General features: G+C 44.8%; 4 protein-coding genes across 6 annotated transcripts in view; 2 read left to right on the forward strand and 2 right to left on the reverse strand.

Annotated features, from left to right (window-relative positions):
- Window positions 1-164: 164 nt before the first annotated feature.
- Window positions 165-1,379, reverse strand: gjd6 (gap junction protein delta 6). Its single transcript, XM_048263716.1, has one exon. It carries the CDS (start codon window positions 1,377-1,379, stop codon window positions 165-167), a length of 1,215 nt encoding a protein of 404 aa, XP_048119673.1.
- Window positions 1,380-5,512: 4,133 nt separating this feature from the next.
- On the forward strand, window positions 5,513-10,747 carry zgc:158785 (uncharacterized protein LOC791214 homolog). Its single transcript, XM_048263294.1, has 5 exons — window positions 5,513-5,910; window positions 7,794-8,017; window positions 8,335-8,539; window positions 9,657-9,863; window positions 10,103-10,747. Exons 2-5 carry the CDS (start codon window positions 7,818-7,820, stop codon window positions 10,256-10,258), a joined length of 768 nt encoding a protein of 255 aa, XP_048119251.1. The 5' UTR covers window positions 5,513-5,910; window positions 7,794-7,817; the 3' UTR covers window positions 10,259-10,747.
- On the reverse strand, window positions 10,723-19,689 carry lmnl3 (lamin L3). Of its 2 annotated transcripts, XM_048263292.1 has the most exons (13): window positions 19,593-19,689; window positions 18,893-19,304; window positions 18,340-18,496; window positions 18,121-18,246; window positions 17,416-17,586; window positions 15,816-15,941; window positions 15,417-15,637; window positions 14,891-15,104; window positions 14,667-14,774; window positions 13,333-13,449; window positions 12,711-12,824; window positions 12,551-12,605; window positions 10,723-11,824 (listed from the first exon to the last, which is right to left on the reverse strand). In XM_048263292.1, the coding sequence occupies exons 2-12, from the start codon at window positions 19,279-19,281 to the stop codon at window positions 12,564-12,566; spliced, it is 1,785 nt and encodes a 594-aa protein (XP_048119249.1). In that variant the 5' UTR covers window positions 19,282-19,304; window positions 19,593-19,689; the 3' UTR covers window positions 10,723-11,824; window positions 12,551-12,563. The 2 variants fall into 2 exon arrangements, with proteins under 2 accessions (XP_048119249.1, XP_048119250.1); XM_048263293.1 differs by lacking the exon at window positions 12,551-12,605.
- Window positions 19,690-21,145: 1,456 nt separating this feature from the next.
- adamtsl3 (ADAMTS-like 3) overlaps window positions 21,146-22,869 on the forward strand; it is a 106,324-nt gene continuing 104,600 nt past the window's right edge. For both annotated transcript variants that reach the window (XM_048262925.1, XM_048262926.1), the window contains exons 1-2: window positions 21,146-21,436; window positions 22,207-22,325. In XM_048262925.1, the coding sequence (XP_048118882.1) occupies window positions 22,221-22,325 (105 nt within the window). In that variant the 5' untranslated portion in view covers window positions 21,146-21,436; window positions 22,207-22,220. The remainder of the gene's footprint in view (window positions 21,437-22,206; window positions 22,326-22,869) is intronic.

Consider the following 22,869-nt stretch of genomic DNA (forward strand, 5'->3'; position numbering starts at 1 on the left):
ACAGTTAACTTTCACTAAAACCAGTGTTCTAATGCTCCACAAAACCTTTTAAATCCATCCAAAGGACTTGTTTAAGACTCACCCAGTGCTACAGAAAAAAAAACATTTCACTTAGAGCTGTTTAAAATCCATTTCTGTGTTAGGATTCATTCTTCATATGTAGCTTATATCCAGACTTCAGTGCTCCTTTGCTTTGAGAGCCGTCCTTTGTGTGTCTTGCTCTTAAGGGACAGCGCTGCCCTCTGGTTCCCTGCGGGGTTCTGTGGGCTCTCGTCCCGCTCCTCCTTCAGTGGCGAGCAGTTCCCGGTGCAGGTCCAGTCCGGCCTGTGGTCCACAACCAGGTCCAGAGTTGGCAGTGAGGTGGTGCTGGTCACGTCCCTGAAGGTCAGCGAGGCGATCGAGTGGGTGTCCTGGTTGATGGCCTCGTAGCCCCTCCAGGAGGAGCCGTCCTTCAGTCTCACTGACCGCGTGATCTTCTTCCAGCCCAGGTGGTTGAGCTCCAGGAAGTTGAGGAAGATACAGAAGATGCCCACGCTGAACATGAAGATGAGGAAGATGGTCTTCTCGGTGGGACGCGACACATAGCAGTCCACCCTCTGGGAACAGGGGAAGGAAATGCAGACAAAGTGAGCTGGGACTTGGAAACCAAACAGCAGCCACTGGGCAAAGACGAAGCCTATCTCCAGCACGGCACGGAAGCAGACGTGGAAGATGTAGTATGTGGAGAGAACCCCAGATTTGACCCCGGCAGGGTCCCGGCAGAGCCGGTTCTTGGGCGCAGAGGCACAGGCGCTCTTCAGGTTGCTCTGGGCGATACCCTCCAGCACGTTTGCCAAGCTGTGTCCTAGGTGCCGGTGTGACTTGATGGAGCAGCTGTCCGAGTCGCAGCTGCGGGCGTATGGCTCGTGGCTCTCCTTGTTCATGTCGCCGGCGGTGGCGGTGTTTGCCTCTGGGTGCTTGGACAGGTTGTGCCAAGTGTAGATGATGAAGCAGAGGGACGGCGTGGAGACTGTGATGATCTGGAAGACCCAGAAGCGCGGCTGCGAGATTGGCGCAAACGCGTCGTAGCACACGTTTCGGCAGCCCGGCTGCAGCGTGTTGCACTCGAACATCTCCTGCTCGTCGGCGTACACATCCTCCGTGGCCACAGCCACAATGAGCAGGCGGAAGATGACCATGACGGTGAGCCAGATGCGGCCGATCATGGTGGAGTGCTGGTGGACGGCGTCCAGCAGTCGCTTGAGCAGCGTCCACTCCGTCATGTCTCTGCGAAAGACCCTCCTCAAATACACCACTTGAAATAGATCCACTTTAGCCCTGGCGCTGCTGTGCACAGGCGCTTTCATGTTACAGGCCTGGCCCTGGAGCTGTGGTGCCATCGCTGCACTGAGCCATCCCTTTCTCCTTCAGAGATAAGGCTCCAGCCTGTGGCCCGGGCCCCACTTGACACAAGTCACATGATGGGCTCTCTTGTCTTCAGACTCCATTTAAAAACTATTCAAGAGACTGCACTCTTCCTGCCTCTGAGGACGCCTCTGATAGCACCGCCTGATAACATTCTTTATAGATTACACCACCATGGGGGCATTTAAAAATTTGTTTCAGATAAACACCAACGCATTTAGTTAAGTCGTAATAGGGCTGTGCAAAATGTTAGCATTGGTGCAGCAAGTCATACCTCACTAAATTTAATGTCTTATTTATAGTCACTATAAAACTGCCATTGGGATGTTATAGTGCACCTGCACTGGCAAGGTAACAATGAGGCATAGTGTATGTGTAGTTCTGTTTATGGAGTTTTTGAAACATGTTAGTCAGTAGGTATACATTCCTTATGAAATAATGCTATTAATTAAGCAATTGTATATAGCCTGTAATGATTCAAAATGATAGGTTGGGATTTACAATAAAATAGTTTATTTTATTGGTTTATGGACAAATTGTTGTCCATTGCACCAGAACAACTATATACAACTCATAATCACTGCAGTGAGTTCCCCTGACATTAGAAGCAAACAAAATAAGTACCTCTGAGAAATAATTAGTGTATTTAAGACAACTGTGATTCTTAAATGAAAACATAAAAAAACACAATAATCTATTTCCCAAACAAAAAAAAGTCCTGATGAAAAAAGTCTGGTTCTCAGATTAGTTTTTTACGCCTCCTCCTGACCATGGGCTGCCTGTTATCTCTTCCTTGAAAACGCTCTTTAAAAGCCTATGGTCCAATGACCAGCACAGCTGATAAACCTTATTTTGAAAAGGTAGCCTGACCCCCTTAACACCAGGGATCTCTCACAGACTCTGTTAAATCAGTGGTACAAATAATGATCGTAAAATCCTGCCTCACATTGTTAGACACAGCAGCAGCAGGATTAAAGTCTGGCAGGTCTCTTACCTCAGTAATATTAAAATAAACCTTCATTTGAAGTTCGACTTGGCTCACTTAATATACCAAGAGCTCAGTCTCGCCGGCTGTAAAAGGCAGAGACCCCTGGATAGGGGCAAACCTAATGTTAAAATAGTCACCATGACTAAAGGCCTTATTGATGGCCCCGACAGCCTCTCCGTCCTCCTCGCCCCCTCGTCCAGCCCCAGGTATCAGATTAGACTGGCGGGGTCTTGGCTCCTCAATGGGCCTGTCCAGTTTGACAGAGTGTTGAACAAAGCAGAGCAGGGCCATGTGTCTGTCTGGCAGGGCTTCCAGGAAGGGTCCCCTCAGTCGGGGCTTCTCCTCGCGCGCCCGGCCCAACATCCAGCAGCCGTGTCAAGGGTGTCTGGTCACACCGTCACTTGACACAAGCGACACAAAACAAAGTCGCATCATGGCACATAAGTGTATAGCCACGCACACTAATACACACACACAAACAAACACACACATCTCTCTCTCTCTCTCTCTTTCACTCACACACACACACACACACATACTTACACTCTCACTCACTCACTCTCACACACACACACACACACTCATGCAGGTATGATATAAAGTCTGTTGTTCACTAATTCTTGTTAAAATATGCAAGGATTAAGAGACATTAATTAGAGGCTATTTGCAACTTAATGGCTATTGCAGACTGCCCAAAGTGCATAGTGCAGTATGTTTTAGTAGTGACCTCTGCTTTATATCGTGTAGGGCACTCTACCCTGCTCTTTTAAGCTCTTTTCATGGCATAAAAGAGTGATATTCAGTTGTTCTTGTCCCAGCATATGAACACATAAAGCAGCGGTCATCTGGTCTCTGGAGGACTTCAGACAATACCCCTGTCCCTTTCTCATTATTGATCCCAAATTATTGATCTGCTACCTTGGCAACGCTTAGGCAGGGTGACCTGCAGTGCATTTGCATTTTAAAAAATGGCTATCATGAAACTTTATGGGAGGCAATCCGTGCTGAATTAATGTGGATTTCTTGATGTGGCTGTCTAGTCACGCCTCAGATGAGATTATACCGGCCTCCTATCCTCATGTCAACAATGGATCTGCACACACCGGGCGCCTGGAGTCGGGCACACACACATACAAATACACACACACACACACACACACACACACACACACACACACACACACCAGGTGTCCTGAGTCACACACACACACACACAAACCAGGTGCCCTGTGTCACACACACACACCAGGTGCCCTGAGACGCACGCACACACACACACACCACACACACCAGGTGTCCTGAGTCACACACACACACACACACAAACCAGGTGCCCTGTGTCACACACACACACCAGGTGTCCTGAGTCACACACACACACCAGGTGTCCTGAGTCACACACACACACCAGGTGTCCTGAGTCACACACACACACACACAAACCAGGTGCCCTGTGTCACACACACACACACACAAACCAGGTGCCCTGTGTCACACACACACACACACACAAACCAGGTGCCCTGTGTCACACACACACACCAGGTGTCCTGAGTCACACACACACACCAGGTGTCCTGAGTCACACACACACACACACCAGGTGTCCTGAGTCACACACACACACACACACACCAGGTGTCCTGAGTCACACACACACACCAGGTGTCCTGAGTCACACACACACACCAGGTGTCCTGAGTCACACACACACACCAGGTGTCCTGAGTCACACACACACACACACACACCAGGTGTCCTGAGTCACACACACACACCAGGTGTCCTGAGTCACACACACACACCAGGTGTCCTGAGTCACACACACACACACAAACCAGGTGCCCTGTGTCACACACACACACACAAACCAGGTGCCCTGTGTCACACACACACACCAGGTGTCCTGAGTCACACACACACACCAGGTGTCCTGAGTCACACACACACACCAGGTGTCCTGAGTCACACACACACACCAGGTGTCCTGAGTCACACACACACACACACACACCAGGTGTCCTGAGTCACACACACACACCAGGTGTCCTGAGTCACACACACACACACACCAGGTGTCCTGAGTCACACACACACACCAGGTGTCCTGAGTCACACACACACACCAGGTGTCCTGAGTCACACACACACACCAGGTGTCCTGAGTCACACACACACACCAGGTGTCCTGAGTCACACACACACACCAGGTGTCCTGAGTCACACACACACACACAAACCAGGTGCCCTGTGTCACACACACACACCAGGTGTCCTGAGTCACACACACACACACAAACCAGGTGCCCTGTGTCACACACACACACCAGGTGTCCTGAGTCACACACACACACACACACAAACCAGGTGCCCTGTGTCACACACACACACCAGGTGTCCTGAGTCACACACACACACACAAACCAGGTGCCCTGTGTCACACACACACACCAGGTGTCCTGAGTCACACACACACACCAGGTGTCCTGAGTCACACACACACACCAGGTGTCCTGAGTCACACACACACACACAAACCAGGTGCCCTGTGTCACACACACACACACCAGGTGTCCTGAGTCACACACACACACCAGGTGTCCTGAGTCACACACACACACCAGGTGTCCTGAGTCACACACACACACACAAACCAGGTGCCCTGTGTCACACACACACACCAGGTGTCCTGAGTCACACACACACACCAGGTGTCCTGAGTCACACACACACACCAGGTGTCCTGAGTCACACACACACACCAGGTGTCCTGAGTCACACCACTGTCACTAAACAGAACCTGTGGCTGCTTGAAAAGATTAACCAAATATTTGAAGCAAGTGATATCTGAAAGGCTGAAGACTGTATCTTGTGAACAGTAAATCTTTGTAAATGTTACGTCAGAGCTCAAGGAAAGCAAGCTCACGGTGTGTGTGTTTTTAGAAAGAGATAAACAGCTACTTAACCACTCCTCTAAAATTAGACATTGCCTTGACCACCTCAGGATCCTGTTTTTGTATTTTGTTGTGTTACCCTCAATTACTTTGATGCTGTGGCAGCCAAAGTTTCTCTGTCACAGCCCAGATAAATTACCATAATGTCAAGGAAATGAAAGGGTTGGCAGTGCGACGTCTAACTGGATTAGGTGGCTATAGAGAGTTGGTGCCCTTAGTGTAACTTTGCAGTGATGTGAAAAGGATTTCCATTCGTCTAGTCTGTGCTTGCTCCCCCCCCACATCTAATCCTCATCTATTCTCACCGCTAACCTTGAGCTGAATGCTAATCTGAGCAGTGAAGAGAAACAGTCTGCCGAGTGGCTCCCCAGAAGTGAGAGCTCGCCGTCACAGGCAGACAGAGAGAGAGAGAGAGAGAAAGGGAGAGAGAGAGAAAGAAAGAGGGAGGAAGGAAAGGAGGAGGAGAGAGGGAGAGACGACAGCTTGCCTGCTGGTGCACTGGACTACCTACTTGTTATTTTATGGAATGCTTGAGACGTGAGGAACATGATAGCCACATGAGAAGTAAGTCCCTCATACTTCAGCTGTTTTTATATCTCTGGGGTTCGGATTAGAAGCTACACAATGTGTCGTATGGGATTATAATGGTGTTCTCTCTGTAGGTGAGTGTTAGGAACAATAACTTATCTTGATCTGTTGATAAGACATCAGTTGATTTGCTTTTTTCCCCCAGCCAACAGTACTGTTCCTTGCTCTGATTGTGTTAGTATATGGATTTCATCTTAGTGAGTATGATGTGTAATTGAAATGCATATTGTACAGTCTACACACTGTGTCCTGAAACTTGTGGGTGCTGGTGGTGTTTAATATGGATGTGATTAACACAGTTAAACCCAAGTGATGAAAGCTTACACAGGAAAGATAAGGAGGTGAGGGGCTGGCAGTTTAGATAATTGGCTTGTTCTCTCTATTGGCCTCTGTTCAGTCGGATACTGTGTAACATTTTGGCAAAAAGTATACCGGTAGTTGGAAACAAATATATGCAGATATATGATATATACTGTACAGTAAGCTGTATATAGGCTACTGTATGCTGATGTACAATGCAAACTTCTAGTCCTCATGAAATGACCACCACGTGAGTAGAGGGATTTTTATGAAGTTTTCATTGGGATCATTTATTGTCCATTATGACTCACCAAATGCTGCTGACCATTCCAGTCAGAAAGCTGACTGGCTAAATAACCTCTGGGCTGTTGTGGGGGTTTGTGTTGACTTATCCAATTCACACACATCCGGGCGGAGATCACAACACTGAGATTACGAGAGCGCTTCCTCAGTTTGCCTCTGCTCCATCTGTACACATGTGAAACTGAGATCAAAGCTGGCAGGGCAAGACCACATGTCACTTAAGCCACTCACACCAGTCTTACTTACACACACACCAGCACACACACACACACACACACACACACACACACACACACACACACACACACACACACACACACACACACACACACACACACACACACACACACACACACACACACACACACACACACACACACATACACATATATACACATACACATACAAAATCCACTCTCACACATATACATGCACACATGCATACACACACATACATACAAACACACGCAAGACTCCAACTCACACATACATTTGAAAGGTGAATGAATTGGGAATAATGAGGGCTCCTTGAGCCTCTCTTCCAGTCCACTTCAGACACAGTCCTCAGACAGTGTTTCTTTCTGAATTCCTTGCACAAATACAGTGGAAATATACATCAGTTGTTTTAGCCTATTTGAGAATTAAAGAGTTATTTTCTCATCTGAATACATGGCAAAAACACCACACTGAGTCTTTGCCTCGTTTTTTAGCACGTTGTTTAAGAATAGAAGAAACCGACGGAGAGACTTGAGGATTCAGGGCAGACGTGGTTGAAGGGGATTATGTCCTCAAGCAGGGTGCCCCTGGCTGCTGTTAACTCGCTTTTATCTGTCTTTGACACCCCTCATTTAATTTCAAATAAATACGCCATCCTGATCCACACAGAAAGGATAAGGAAACCACTCACGGCAGTGGGCTACGCTCCCATTGTTTGGGTGCAGACATGGAGTAGCCAGCTCAAGAGATTAAAATTATAAATTTAAATTATTAAATAAATAAATAAATAAATAAATAAATCAATCAATCAATCAATCAATCAATCTATCAATCCAGACTGGTTGTGCCAGAGAGCATCCGAATGAAAGTGCGAGACGGCTATAAACTAATGCTCAGCCAGACTGGGGTCTCTCAGAGTGCATGCACATGAAAGGGAATTGTATTTGTCAGAGTGAGAAAACAGCGGAGCTGACAGGCAGACAGACATCTGCTGGGGCTGCGTGGGTAAAGCTAAAGCGTCTGTGTCTGCATGGTTTCAGGTCGAACTCAGCTGAGTGGAGTGAATGGCCCCCTATGGACCAGCAATGGACGGTGAGGAAGTCACCAGCGTGTTGGCGGTGAGTGCAGTCACTCTACTCAAGCCCCAGCTGGACCCCGCAGGGGACGAGGAGACGCCTGACCCTGAAGGACACGAGGTGGTGGAATGCAAAGGACCCCAATGCAACCCTGTCCCCTCCAGCCGGAGCAGCTCAAGCACTAACAGGTGGGTGGGGGCGGTCTACAGGTGGAGTTTGTGGTCAAGATCGTGTAATAGATAGTGCTTTATCAAGACTGCATAAAAACACTTGTGCACAGGATGGTTTAAATGCATATACAATATGGACAATATGGTCTGAAATCTGTCTCTGGTTGTATATGGTGTCTGATAGGATTTCTGTAGAATAAATGTAGAAACAGACTAGTTTAAGTTATCATAAATCATTAGACTTGCACAGGCTGGTATTTGGATATTTGTGTGTGTGTGTGTGTGTGTGTGTGTTTACGTGTTTTTTTTGTGTTTGTGTGTCCTCTTCGCCCCAGCCTGTGTGCGGACGAGCCCTTCTGTCGCATCTGCCATGAGGGCAGCGCCGTGGAGGAGCTGCTGTCGCCGTGCGAGTGCTCCGGCTCGCTGGCCATGGTGCACCGGGCCTGTCTGGAGCGCTGGCTCACCGCCTCCAACACCAGCCGCTGTGAGCTCTGTCACTTTCAGTTTGCCTTGGAACGCCTGCCAAAACCACTCACTGAGGAGAGAGAGAGAGAGAGAGAGAGAGAGAGAGAGAGAGAGAGAGAGAGAGATGGACTCAGCTCAGCTGCACTGGTCATTCACACCCTAGCATTCAAAGCCCACAAAAGCCACAGAAAGCCTTCTATCACACACACTTGCTCTTGCTGCCTCTGTCCCTTTCTGAGTCTCTTTTGTTTTGCTTCTACTCTGTTATCTCTGAAAAGGACACGTCTATCTTTTCACATGCTCACTTATGCAGCCGTATAGCTGGACATTCTGCTTTCAGCCACATCAATGTTCATTCAGGTTTTTTTTTTTTTTTGTCTCGTAACAGTTAATGAAGCTCCATTCATTTCACTCCATTCAGACGTGATCTTGTACGCATGTGTGCTGCTGGGGTGATAGGCCGCTGTGACATGCAGCACAACACATAGGCAGGCATGAGACAGGAAGCCCTGCAGGCAGGCTTCCTGAAGCCCTGCTTCACGTTGGAGCTCAGCTTCGGCCGTCCTCGAACTGCTTTTAACCGCAAAGCCACTTAGTATGAAAATGAGATTAGATGCCGTTTCCCTTCCACAGCAGAGGACAGGGCATTACGTTATATTAATGGCTCTTATCACATATGTGACTAGCACAGCCTAAGCTGCTGATTATTGAGGGCCATGTGCAGGACAAGGCAAGGCACAGGGCACAAATGTCATACACCTTGCAATCATTGATTCTGACAAGACTTAATATTCACAACTTATACCCAGTGAGGAGTGAGAGAGCTTACAAGATTGTTTAGACAGTCAACCTTTAACATCAGTGAAATCAGAAAGAAAATGTGTGTAATAAAAGTTTTTAATCTCAGGATGCATACAGATATGCAAGTGTACATGAACAAAATTCTGAATCAGTATATTCTGAACACTCAAAAGAAATCAACTAGTACTCTTGCTGCACCATAACACCATATGAGCATGATTCTTCACTACCACTATAACTACTACTACCAGACGCCAGTCAGCCAGCGAATCAGTCAGCTCAGGCCAGTGTTGATACATGTAAAGCAGTCGTGATCTCCCATGGTCCTCTTCTAATGCTGGCACTGTGTCTGTGATGTGATGTGATGTGTGTGTGTGTGCGTGCGGGTCAGTGGTTTGCCACCCCCTCCATGCAGCACCAGAGGAGGACTCTGTGCGGAGACGCCATCTGCTTCCTCTTCATCACGCCTCTGGCCAGCCTGTCCGGCTGGCTGTGCGTCCAGGGCGCTATGGACCTCTACTACAGCAACAGCATGGAGGCCATGGGGCTCATCGCACTCACCCTGGCCCTCTTCACCATATACCTCTTCTGGACTGTGGTAAGGACCCGCACACCCCTGGTCACTGAAGTCGTTTGTTAGTTTTGTTTTATGAATTAAATTAAATTCAAATCACTTTATTTATCACCTAGAGGTAATTAGAAAGGCACATGGAATCACACATGGCAATAAATAAACAAGGATGAAAGGAACAAGAATATGGAAGAAAAAATAGATAAAAAGAAAGGATAGTCATTTCTCTGCAATATTGTAAAACGAGATGCTGTATGTCACTGCAGGTGTCCCTACGGTATCACATTCATCTCTTCAGGACGTGGAAGGAGACCAACCAGAGAGTGCGTCTGCAGATCCCCATGCCACCACAGACACAGGCCAAACAGCAGTCGCTCTCCTTCTTCCTCAGTAAGGACACCAGTAAGGAGACCGTGGTATGACCAAGGATGACTGCTAGCAATGGACCGTACTTTTATATTGGGTGTTATGAACACACCAGCATTTTTTGAACTTCTTTTGGGGCAAAGCTTACTATTTTTGTAAAGACTTGTTTTTTTCTATTACACTGAAAGGATTGACTGGAGGAGCATACTGTGGATTTTAAACCTGAGGATAATAACCATTTTCTAAGGATAACAATCGGTTTCAAAGGAAAACAATCAATTACAAGGATAACAATCAACGTCGGTGGTTTTGGTGTAAAACACATTTCTATGCTCCCAGCAAAGAGGAATTCTTTTCTTTGGAGTACCGGAGTACGCCACTGAAAGCATCACAATGACTTGGCAACATCTGCACTGGAATTCACAGAAAAATCCTCATCTGTACTCTTGTTGGGAAATACTTGAAACTGACCAAAAAGAAAAACTAACAAACAAACAAGCAAACAAACAAACTTGGAACATTCATTTATAATCGGCATCTTTATTGAAGTCATACAAATGTGCTCAATGTATTTGTGCAATAAAAGTCATAAATAGGTAGGATTGACAGTCAAAGGCAAGATTCAGGTTTATGTACTGTTCTAGTTGTTTAGCTACTTTTGTCATTTTTCCAGATTATCCCCCAGTTTCAAAACAACCTTGACAACACACTGAAACTTTTGTGTTCCTCAAAAGATTGGAAAGCAAAAAAAAGATCTAATTGAGCAACACTTTAAATAAAATAAAGCACTTGAGACTGAATCAACATATATTTACTGTATGCATTATGTCCTTTTTTATTTTTAACAAGCATTTGCTTCATATATTATAATAATTAACTTATTCATTTTTACCAGGGAGGGTTTCTCCAAAACAAAAGCATACAGTAGATCCCTACAGTGAAAGCGGTCCCTCTACTTTCAGAAATGTTCCCAGTTAGCAGCAGCAATCCATTACTTTGGTTGAAACCACAGCCAGTGTGTGGCCACCGTTCAGCCTTACGTGCAAACAAGTAATCCCAAATAAACTTAAAAAGCGCTAAGCTTGCAAAAAGCACTTGCTTGGCACAGCTACACAGGACTGGCGGGCCCATGGTCAAGACACATTCAAATCCCAGACAACTGCACATCTACTACACCAGTACACGGGGGAAGTGCTTTCTGCCATTTTCCACTAAAGGCACACAGTCCCATTTCCTCAGTACCTAATATTAGAAGGCATTTTAAGTTTAGTAGTAGACATCTCTTCCAGCTTAGAGGATGACTGTACCATAACATGGAAAGAAACGTTTTTAGCCTCAAAGTACAAAAAAAGAGCACAAGTACCCATTCTGTTTGAGTTTTTCTATTTTACTATATTTTTATTAGTATAAATTCTACAGTAAGTACCTAATGACAGACCCTAAAAACATAACCACCAACCAACCATATAGACTGCATATATTCTTGGTGTCAAATTCCAGAGACCATATCCGTATTCAACCTTCACCTTCCCTGGTGGCACCTTCACAAGACTGTTTTCCAGTAAAAAAAAAAAAAAAAGTCACATGACTGCACAGCTGGCTTCACTGCCCGATGCCAGTCCCTGCAAAAGGCACACAGAGTAGACCTGCAGTCAGCAGAGGCTCACTGAAGGTGTGCGAGTCTGAACACTCACAGACAAAGGCATACACATACAAGTACACACACACACACAAAGGCATACACATACTGTACAAGCGCACACATACAAGCGCACGCACACACACACACACTCACAAAGGCATACACATACACACACAAGTACACACACACACACAGGCATACAGTACACATACAAGCGTGCGCACACACACGCACGCACACACAAGCAGGTGTTAACATAAGGGATAAGGGAAAAGCATACATGCAAAATCCCATATAAGACTTTGAAACTCTGTTAGAAAGCCAGCTCATGCAAGGCCATTCTGAGTACTGTTCCTTAGACACATCACACAACATTTACAGTAACACGGCAACCTTTTGAGAAATTAGCTTCTTTGCATCTACCCCAGTGTTGGATAAGAGAATCCCCATCTCTTCTTTGTGCTTGCAATAACCCAGTCCGACACTGTTACCTTACAGTAGCTTAACATAATTCACTGGAGGTGGGTTACACCAGAAAGCCTATAGCTCCCTTTAAGCATATAGCTCCCTTTAAGTTATAACCCACTCCCAGTGAACTCCTTCATTCCCAGACTGGCACAGCATGTCCAGTGCAGTAGCTTATAAGTAGAGCAAAGCAGGCGTCAGGCGGGTGGAGATGTGGCTGTTAAACCATCGCTTCACCTACCCCTCCGTCTGCCTCACAAGACCAAACAACACTTCTCCTTTTTCTTCCTTTTGGGCTTGATGGAAGTAAAACAACCACAACGTTAACAAGAACTCTGGGACTGTGGCAGTCCAGCTTAGCGCCCCCCCAAAGCGTGTCGTGCTGTGTGCGCGCTGCTCACCTGTCTCCTGAGGTGAAGGTCACTGCCAGAGATGGGCTCCTCGTCGAACTCCTCGTCCGAGTCGGCTCCGTCTGGTCGCTGCCGCACGCACACCAGCCTGCGCTCTGCTGTCTCCTACGGGACACGCCAAAACCAAACCAAAATGAAATGTTTTGCAGTAGGACCTCAGGGCGTCTACCCTGGAAGTAAAGAGTTGTCGCGAAAGCACAATAGAATTGTCTCTGCAAGACACTCTGGCAATGAGTAATAATACTGTACATGTTACTTTTAACATTGGTTCCTCACGATGCAAGAGACAATCACATCGGTGTATCTGATATAGGCGGGCCATGAGGCGAGCTAAACAGATGACGACAGCGCTGCAACGAATCAGTCAGTAAACATTGGTCGTAGTGTTATCCAATTGCGTCGAAGTCCGGAATCAGTCAGTAAACATTGGTTGTAGTGTGATCCAATTGCGTGCAGTGAGATTTTCAAATGCATGCTTGGTGCCGCCCCTTGAGTTGGGCCATTTTCATTATTCGTGGCCAGACCCTTAATCTTTCTAGATTACCAGGGTCTGGATTTTCCAGGCTACAGGGAGTCAGTGTGCAGTGCATCTCCTTTGCTGCTTGTACTGTACCTCATTCTGAGTGGTCAGCAGCAGGACTCTCACATCGTCAACTGGACCCCAGCTCCTGTGGCCCATCAGAACCAAATCACCAGATGGAGCCTGATCAACAGCTTCTTCAGCCCAGACCTGACAAAGCACAACATCCAAGTACCAAGGACTGATTAATGAGACAGCCATTTACTATAGAGCAAATGGCTGTCTCTTAGGTAAGGGTAAAGGTATTTAGCAGATGCCTTCATCCAAAGTGACATGGACTAGCAGCGGCAGGTTTGAGAATCAAACCCAAGCCAACAAATTATTAGGCAGCGACGCCACCACTTCCCCACCAACTGGTTGTCTCTTGAAGACCCACTCTGGCATAAAATGTTTTTATATTACAAGACATATCGCAAGTGAAATAAACAATAAGTAAAAAATAAACAGTAAACAACACCATGGCTGCGTATTTCTAGTTCAGGCAGAGCACTACTTGATGTTTCAGAACAACGAATCAGAGCAGCCTGTCGTTGTTGTATTAGAACGGATGGAAAGAATCCTGTCTGACCTTTGGGGTGGAGTTTTCCTAATCATTCCTGGAAAAACAGCTTTTCCTGAGGACGCATCTGCACATTTAGCTTTACAAGATAAGCAAGCTAACACATAATGTTACATTAGCATAACATTGCTAGCTATTTGATAACATTGTCATACTGAGATGGCAACCCGGTGGTGTAGTATACAGCGTCAGGAAGCAGAGCCGGCAGAGAGTAGAGATACAAGCCGTTTCAAGGCAATGAAGGATATTTTTCATGAAATACAAAATATGCATCTTGTATTTTTGCAAAAACAAAATATATACACTACTGGTCAAAAGTTTGTGGTCACTTAGACATTTTCATTCCACTCCATTATAGGCAGAATACCAGCTGAGATCAGCTGCATTGTTTTTTTTAAATCAGGGCAGCAGTTTTCAAATTAAATTATGTTTTTACATAATTGCAAAAGGGTTCTCCAATGTTTTCTCAGTTAGCCTTTTAAAATGATATCAGATTAGTAAACAGAATGTGCCTTTGAAACATTGGATCAATGATTGCTGATAATGGGCAACGTAGATATTGCATTAAAGATCAGCCATTTCTTTCTACAACAGTCGAGAACCCTTTTGCAATTATGTAAACACATAATGTAATCTGAAAACTGCTGCCCTGATTAAAAAAAACAATGCAACTGATTTTGGCTGGTATTCTGTCTACAATGGGGTGGAATGGACATTTCTAAGTGACCCCAAACTTTTAACCAATAGTGTATCTGTTAAGAACCCAGATTAGATTTTAGGGGTTAATCAATGGTCCTATTCCACTTACAGTTAGGCTGTGTCCACCTTTCAGAATGTAGGGGGAGGGGATCTGGAAGGAGATGTCAGGAGCAACAGTGTGACTTTTCAACACGGTCCACCCACCCACAGGCTGATCCTGAACAACAACGAGAAACATATCTGTTGCATGAAAAACCCAGTTCAAGTCACAATGTGAATCATGGGATCAGGAAAATGTCCTTAGGCACAGTCAGAGGGTCAAGACAATCTCACCAAGTCAGAGTTGTTTTTCAGCCTGATGTACTGCCCTTCCTTGTCGATATCGTCGATGGACACACTGCCTCGCGCTGATGACTGCTGGGTGATCTTGTAGGAGGGGGAGTGGCCGCTCTCTCTTTTCCTCTTGGCGCCTTTGAGACGTCGGACCCCGTGGGCGTGCCTGCGAGGCACCGGTCCATGTCCAGCAGGACTCGGTGACAGCTTCAGCCTGACACACACACAGCAGTGATTACACTCTCAACAGAGAGACAAGGCAGACAATGCACACTACCTATACATCAAGTACAATAACTGAAATTTCTCCTCGTATGAAGCCCCAAAAATCAGTTTAGGTGATAACTGGAGTTGTGTCTATTGGGAAACATTAGCACTGGCATTGAGAGTCACTGTGATTTGGGTTGTAAAAATAAATTGTAAGAAAGAACAGACAGTGACACAACAGTTTGCAGTACAACTTGGCTACATTATATGCAACAATGCCCCCTAGTGGTACATCACTGCTACTGCTAGACACAAGCACCTCTGCTCCTCTCCCTCCAGCATCTTCCTGTAGGTGTTGATCTCCATGTCTAGCGACAGCTTGACGTCCAGCAGGTTCTGGTACTCCTCCAGCTGGGCCTGCATCTGTTCCCTCATGGCCGCCATCTCCTGCTCCTTGCGGTTCATCCTCTGGTGGGCCAAATCCCGCTCGCGGTCCAGTGTCTGCTCCAGCTCTCTGACCCGCGCCTCCAAGGACATGTTCTGCACAGGGCGGGCACAGCAGCGACAAGGCACGCACAAAGCATCCCATTCACATTAGTGATCGCTCCCATGTGCTCGACACATAGTCTATTCAGTAGGAAATGGCCCCACTACATTCCCCGACTAACAGGCTTACGAGACATTCTAGTGCTTCAGCTCAGTTGGGTGGAAGAAGTACCTGTCTCTGAAGATGGCTCAGCTCAGACGATTGAGACTCCAGTCTGGTCCGGGTTGTTGCTAGTTCTTCCCGTACTGACGAGGCAACGTCACTGTTCTTTGTAGCTGCCTGCTGGGCGTTCTCCAGCTAAGGGACCAGTCCATTAATTAGTCAGTGCAAAAATTAATGGTTTAACCAACACAGAAGAAATAAAAAGATGATTGCAGGGATATGCCAAAATCCTGGATCTTGGCTGGACTTTTCAAAAATAGCAAAGAACTTGTTTCCTTGTTGACCTTACAGCACATATCTTTGACTCGGTGTTGAAATACCTTCGATGCATCACTGGGCTCTCCCTGATGTTTAACTTCTCCTGTAGTTTCTCTGTTGTGGATGGACTGTTATCTAACAACACTGCCACACTGCCTCACAGTTCACATACATAGAAATCTGATGGTTAAACTGCAACAATAAATATACAAAACATAAGATAAAAAAAAAAAGATAAAAAAAAAAAAAGAAAATCACCATGCAAAAATCATAATCGCTATCGATAACACCTTATGTCCTACACTTGTGTCACTCTCATTTACATTAACATAATTCCACAGATATATACACCGACACAAAAAGCTTGATAATTTCCTTTGCCTTCATTTACTTTCCTTTGGTTCCATTTTTATCCTCACTGAATAGACCTGAACATCACATATTACCAACCGTCACGTATGTCCAACCTCTTACGTGTATGTGTCACTTAATATTTATTTCTATACAAACCAAGACGGCGGATTCCTAAAGAAACGCAAGCACCCACATCATACGTTTATCTAAATTAGCTATGTACCAAAAATGTAATTTTACCGTGACTCGAAGAGCTGTAAACAGTGTTGTAAGGCTGCGTGTACAAATCCGTTTGAAGCTCCAGTGGAATTTTGATTTGCCGACGAGAATTCTCGGGCTAACCGTTGATGTGCCTGAGAAAGGTTGGGAATAAGCACCCACCAGCCCAGCACTAACCTCCGAGGGTGTCAAACAAAATCGGATATTTCAGGCAGTAAAAGCCCCGGTAAGAACCAAACTAGATTTTGTTCAAATCTACACATCTATGGCTACTGAAAAATGTAAGGTTCATTAAGCAAATGTTATTTTGAAGTATTAAAAAACACCGTTGTTTTAAGAATTTTCGAACGAAATGGTTGGTAATTAGCATGTTTACGATACATATTCATTAGGAACTGAACCCAATAATTTACATTACATTTATTTACATTTATTCATTAGCAGACCCTTTTATTCAAGTGACTTATTATGCCAATTATATTACAAGGGCCACTGCCCCCAGAGCAACTCGGGGTTAAGTGCCTTGCTCAAGGGCACAACGGTAGAAGCCGGGTATTGAACCCACAACTTTTCAGGCTGCTGCCTGCTAGCATGCTGCATGCTATCTCAGATCCTTAACCACTACGCTACCACCACCCCATTCCCTGAGATATTAATAACTTTCTCTACCAGTTTGGCCACTAAAGCGCATCATGTTGGCAGAGGTCACTCCTGAAATGTTCGCTAGTGTGCTGTGAATGGTGACTCTGACCGGGCCCAGCGTACGGCTGCAGTGTACCTTGGCGATAAAGGTGCGCTCCAGCTCCTCTCTGTACTGCTGGATCTGGGTCTCGTGCTCCTTGCGCAGCTCCTGCATGGCCTCGGCCATCTTGTTCTCAAACTCCTGTTGTCGCCCGGTGTCCACCTCCACCAGACGACTCTCATGCCGGGTGCGCATCTCCCTCACCTCCTGCAAACACATGTGTGTGTGCGCACACACACACACACACACACACCACACACACACACACACACACACACGTGCACACACACGCACAGCATTGTGTAGCCCAATGCCCAGTGTGCCATTACTCAACCATGAAGCATCATTCAGAGATCAGTGCTCTCAAAGGAGTAGTGGTGGCGCACTGGCAGAGATTAGTATACATTTACAATCGAGAAAAGTATAGATCAGAGCTGGCAGAGATTAGTATACATTTACAATCGAGAAAAGTATAGATCAGACTTTTAAAAACATTTACTGGCCTTCAAAGAATTGGTCATACCAATTCCGTTATCTATATTACTGTTTCTGCATATCTATGCACAAACAATTTGTGAGATTTGTGACCTCTTATTTGTGTGTTGTGTGCCTTTACTGTAGACTTAGTGGGACTGAAATATTATATGAATGACTATATGAATGATTATTATTGGAATGATTGAGGGAACTTATTTGTCCAAGAGAAGACAAAACAAAGACCAAAATGGCAGCCTGTAATACCTGCTCACTCATGTGCTTCTGGAAGTCTATCTGTTCCTTGAGAGTCTGCACTTTATTTTGTGCATCCACTCTCTGCAGCATTTCCTCATTGAGCTGGGCCTGGGCATTCTGTAGGGCAGTCTCCAACTGCAAAACGACCACAGAGACAACAACACATCAGTGACACGGTTCGTCTGGTGCAGAAGAGCCAGCCTTGGGAGATGCTGCTGTTGGCCTTACGTTGGACACTTGGTTTTTGAGATCTGTGACTGCACTTTCAAGATTCCGATTTTCTGCCAGCAAGTTGGCGTACTCGGCCTCTTTGGAGTTCAGCGCAGCCTCGAGGTTCTTCCAGTGTCCAGCGGCCCTACTCAGCTCCGCCTCTTTTTTGGTATTCCTGGTTGAGAAGATACAGGGAGGTCAAGAAAATAGTAAGAAAGAGTAAAAAAAAACAAAAACAAATTCCGTGACCTGGACAGGACGCAGACATGAAGGCAAACAGACACTGGATTTGTTGTCAACACTGGACAGAGGCATTGATAATAACTGGGGTCAACACATGTCATTATATTTAATATCCCTTAATTGCAGGACGAGTATTGTTCATTTAACATCATTTTACATTTAACAATGTATAGCCTTTAATATACACATATAGAAAGAACATTCAAGGCTCTCCATTTCCCTTTAAGAGAGAGGCTTAACTGATATTACTAGTCAGTGTCTCAAGTAATTGTTTGTACTCTCCTTACAACAGAATATGCTCATATTATTGAGATATCAAATGACATACCTGGCTTGCAATTTCCTATGGTCTTCAGCGAGTTGGCTTAACTCTATCTGTAGTCGGGCCCGTTCATTAGCAGTGTTGTCAAGAGTCTTCCTGGCGTCTGCAAGCTCGTTCTCGTAGAGACGTCGAATATTCCCAACTTCCCTACTACTGGACTCTGATTTCTCCTCTAATAAAAACTGCATGGAGGACTTTTCATTCTCTAGCTGCCGCACGCGCTCTATATAAGCAGCAAGACGGTCGTTAAGGTGCCGCAGGTCCTCCTTCTCCTGTATGCGAGTGATGCGTGTGGGGCTCGTGCCGGATGGAGACACCCCAGGTGCGGAGGTGCGTCTCGTGGAGCGCCCTGACCGGCTTGAGGAGGTAACCGGTGTGGAGATGGCAGAGGCCATGGTAAGCACACCTTCGGCAAGGACTGTGGGAAACAACTGTAATTATCATTCAGACCTAGGTAAAGCAAATTAAATCAATAGGTTTTACTATTTACTCATTCTTATTTTATTTGGCTAAGCCTTGATGGCAAAACAATGAATTAGCTCCAATAACTTGAGTGCCTGAGAATATAGCCAGTCAGAACAGTAGCCTAAACACTTGTCAAACACACGCCGCGTCGTGATGAATAAACAACTTTAACCTAATCTTGCAACACAAACATATGGACGTACGCCTAGCCTACGAGAAGAAATATAAATTAGAACTCAACTCAGTCTTCAAACAGCTGTGATCGAGGAATGTGGTAGCGTTTGGTAGCTAGCTGATGGAAAACGACTTGTCTGACTGAGGGTCTTGGACGGAGTGATGTCATATCACAAGACCAGAAGCACGCTGGATAGTCACAATGGAATTTAAAGGGAACATGATGGAAAAATATCGGTAGATTTTGCCATTTAAATCGGGGATTTGGCATTATTAGGCAGCGCGATACTGGAGACGCACATTATGTTTTGTATTATAGTCAGATTAAATACGGTTATAAATTATCCGTTAAGAAAAAAAATGCAGATAAATTATGTATTTTGTTAGTTTTTTGGAACATGTTTGTGTATGTATATTGGTCCTTGTTGAATTTGGCCACAGACCAGAAATTGATATCTGAGGTATTGGACTACTGTAACTGTATGGCTATTCTCCATGAACTTGGGGAGAGAACATTCAGACTGCATTTACATTTAAGCAACGGCAGAGGGAGCCACATCCATTATACTTCTCGACTTTGTTCTCGACACCACAACCTAAGCCATCAAGCATGTTGCGAATAGCCTACACTTTAATTGCAATCTCCCTACAGTGTGCTTAGTTATCATAATTATGTAAATTCCTAAAATTCAGATTAGGTGTATAGTTTATAGAGTTCATGAAAATCTGTAGTCTGGCTACGTGGGGCAAGACAATTAATTGTCTGTCTCTCTGTGTAGATTGCACTGCTTTGTTTGTTTTTCAACTCATTCCAGTAATTTGATATTAAGGCATATACATCAACTTACATTTAATTTCATCTTGAGGTTGTGGGAGTTCCACCTGCAGTCTATCATGTTTTTCTGTTTTGAGTAGTTGAGACTTTCCCTTGACGCACCTGCAGTTTTTGCGCAACATGCAATCAATCAATAGTCATCAATCAATTGACATAAGGCCTTTCTTGTGTATTAATGAAGTTTACTGTCTTAAAAAAATGACAAACAATGAAAGAAGGAATGTAGAATGTTGATTGGAGTGACCCTTTATGGTGAAACTCATAGCAGACTACAGGAGACCCCGGGTCTGCTCAAGTTAATGAAAGTCAAAGACCTCCGTTTTCGGTGCCAGCTTTTATTCTTCACCTCATAATAAAGCGGCACGCTGTGCCTTTTTGCGGATAGAGTATTTGATCTTGGACCTTTAAGAGCACGCTTAATGATAAATAGTGACAGGATCCACATGGCTTTATTCAGGATTTGTTCCAAGGAATATTTTGATAGTGGCAAAGCTTCAAATATGATTTCTGAAATGGATATCTGAGCGTTGCTATACGGTTATGACTCATAAAAAGCAAGTATGACCTGTCCCCTCCACCAAATGTCGGTATGACAGAGCCAGCTCATTCTGCTTATAAATGCTAATGACGACGATTAAAACAGCTTATGATTAAAGACGACCGCATGGTTCAAAAAGAGAGGATAGAAATCTTATTGGTCTAATTGTTCTTCCACCCCAACCTCTCCCCCCTTGATGTTACTTTTCGTCAGTGCTGATCATGGGACGCCTAGCGGGATAGCTGTATGCAGCACACAAACTTCTGTCACTTCATTATTTTAATTCTGCCTGAAGACTCGCAACATCGAGCGAGCGATAGAGAAGTTCGCGAGTAGTCGATACCCTACGACGAGGGTTGTCAGATAGACTATAAAATAAAACGAACCTGTGTCAATTTGTAGCAAACGAGGTGGTTGATAGGCGAACGTAGGAATGCATTAACTCACGATGTAATATGTTTACTGTGCTTTTAAAACAAGTGATGTAAAATATTAAATAGAAATGTGGATTTCTTCATGAATTTTCCGTGGAGAGAAGGTAAGCGTCTGTCATGACTGTTATTGCTTCTATTTGTAATTCGGAATGCGCATAGCCTTGATGCAATATTAATGGCTACACATAACACTGTCTTTGTTAATGACTTGGATTTATTGAATCATGCCCGGGTTACCAGTTAATTTCTAGGTAGATGTTTACACGAACACGAATCGCAGCATATCTACGTTTTCGAATGGTGTCATATCGCTGCGCAATATCCAAGATCATAAATGTTGATTGCCATGCACACTTTTGAAATGTGTAAAAAACAGGTGCCCAGCAATAGACTACTTTTCTGTCATCCAAGGAACAGTGTAATGCTGTGAATTTTAAACATCAAAAACGTTGCAGTTAAAAAAAAATTGCGTACATATTGCAACGGTTGTTCTGAATGTTATATTCAGAATATTAAGTTCATTTTGATGGGACTCTTTGATCGCCTTGCCGCGTTACGCATGGTGATGTATCAGCACAGAATGCAGTTGGGGTTCAACAGGAGTAGCCTACCTTGTAGTGAGGCAAAGCTGTGTTCGAACCATGCCTGCGTTCTCTGCATTTAGGGACAGCAGTGTAATGTCATTGCGAAGCTATAGCATTTTACATTGAATGCTGCAAGTTTATCATTACAAACAGTGTGCTACATTAAGTATGGATGCATTCTTATATATAAACAGAGTTAGTGCTCATTCCCGTGTCTGTTAAAACGTGTGTGTTGTGAGCCTCATTGATTGTTAATAATGATTGTTGAGGTCATTTGTTTTTTTCCTCAGGTTAAGGTTCTGCAATGCTGATACACACTCTTGCCAGAAACAGAAAGGTTACCATGGGTCATATGGTGTTTCTTACATGGATATACCTGGCTGTTTTCCTGATCATCTCTACTGTCCAGGTATGGTCAAAGTGTATAGGCTACTTCTAGATGTCATGGTTTTAACTGGAAATTGATGGCAATACATTACCTAGTTAAACAGCGAATGCACTGTGCAATAAACCATCATACAGTAGGTTCAGTTGCTTGTTATCTCTACAGTGTGACCATAGAAAGCAGTGTTATGTATTTAGTACACAAGATACTAAAATCATATTTATTCCGAGTAGGCTATTATTTTTTTTATTAGCTAGGTTGTTAAAAATGATGTCAGGGCCACATATGGTTGTATACTATAGGATGTGATCTAGTCACAGAAAAAAGGCTAGCATGACAGTAGTCTGTCAGTGCAGTAAGTTTGCTAAAGAATGACACCACTGCAGACAGAAGACTCCTTTGCCTAGAAAGCTAAATATATCGCAGCACCTAATGGAAGAGCTGGCAGAAACATAAGGCTTGTTTAATCTCACAATAGGCTGCAGAGTTCCACTTTGCAAATGGCAGGTTAGTAAGTCGAGGCTCTGAATGAAGTGCTCATTCTTTGGCATGTTAGTGTGTGAGTGTG

The sequence above is a fragment of the Alosa alosa genome, chromosome 14, assembly GCF_017589495.1.
Source record: "Alosa alosa isolate M-15738 ecotype Scorff River chromosome 14, AALO_Geno_1.1, whole genome shotgun sequence".
Classification (NCBI taxonomy): Eukaryota; Metazoa; Chordata; class Actinopteri; order Clupeiformes; family Clupeidae; genus Alosa; species Alosa alosa.

Bases quoted from the DNA above. Each gene is read 5' to 3' on its own strand.
- gjd6 (XM_048263716.1), bottom strand. From the start codon at position 1,379: ATGGCACCACAGCTCCAGGGCCAGGCCTGTAACATGAAAGCGCCTGTG.
- zgc:158785 (XM_048263294.1), top strand. From the start codon at position 7,818: ATGGCCCCCTATGGACCAGCAATGGACGGTGAGGAAGTCACCAGCGTG. The intron at 8,540-9,656 runs GAGAGAGAGAGA...CGTGCGGGTCAG, and splicing joins TGCCAAAACCACTCACTGAG to TGGTTTGCCACCCCCTCCAT. The intron at 9,864-10,102 runs GTAAGGACCCGC...ATGTCACTGCAG, and splicing joins TATACCTCTTCTGGACTGTG to GTGTCCCTACGGTATCACAT.
- lmnl3 (XM_048263293.1), bottom strand. From the start codon at position 19,281: ATGGCCTCTGCCATCTCCACACCGGTTACCTCCTCAAGCCGGTCAGGG. The intron at 15,105-15,416 runs GTGCTTGTGTCT...TGTGTGTGTCAG, and splicing joins CTGGAGGGAGAGGAGCAGAG to GCTGAAGCTGTCACCGAGTC. The intron at 11,825-12,710 runs GTGAGCAGCGCG...TGCCTTTTGCAG, and splicing joins ACCTTCACCTCAGGAGACAG to GGACTGGCATCGGGCAGTGA.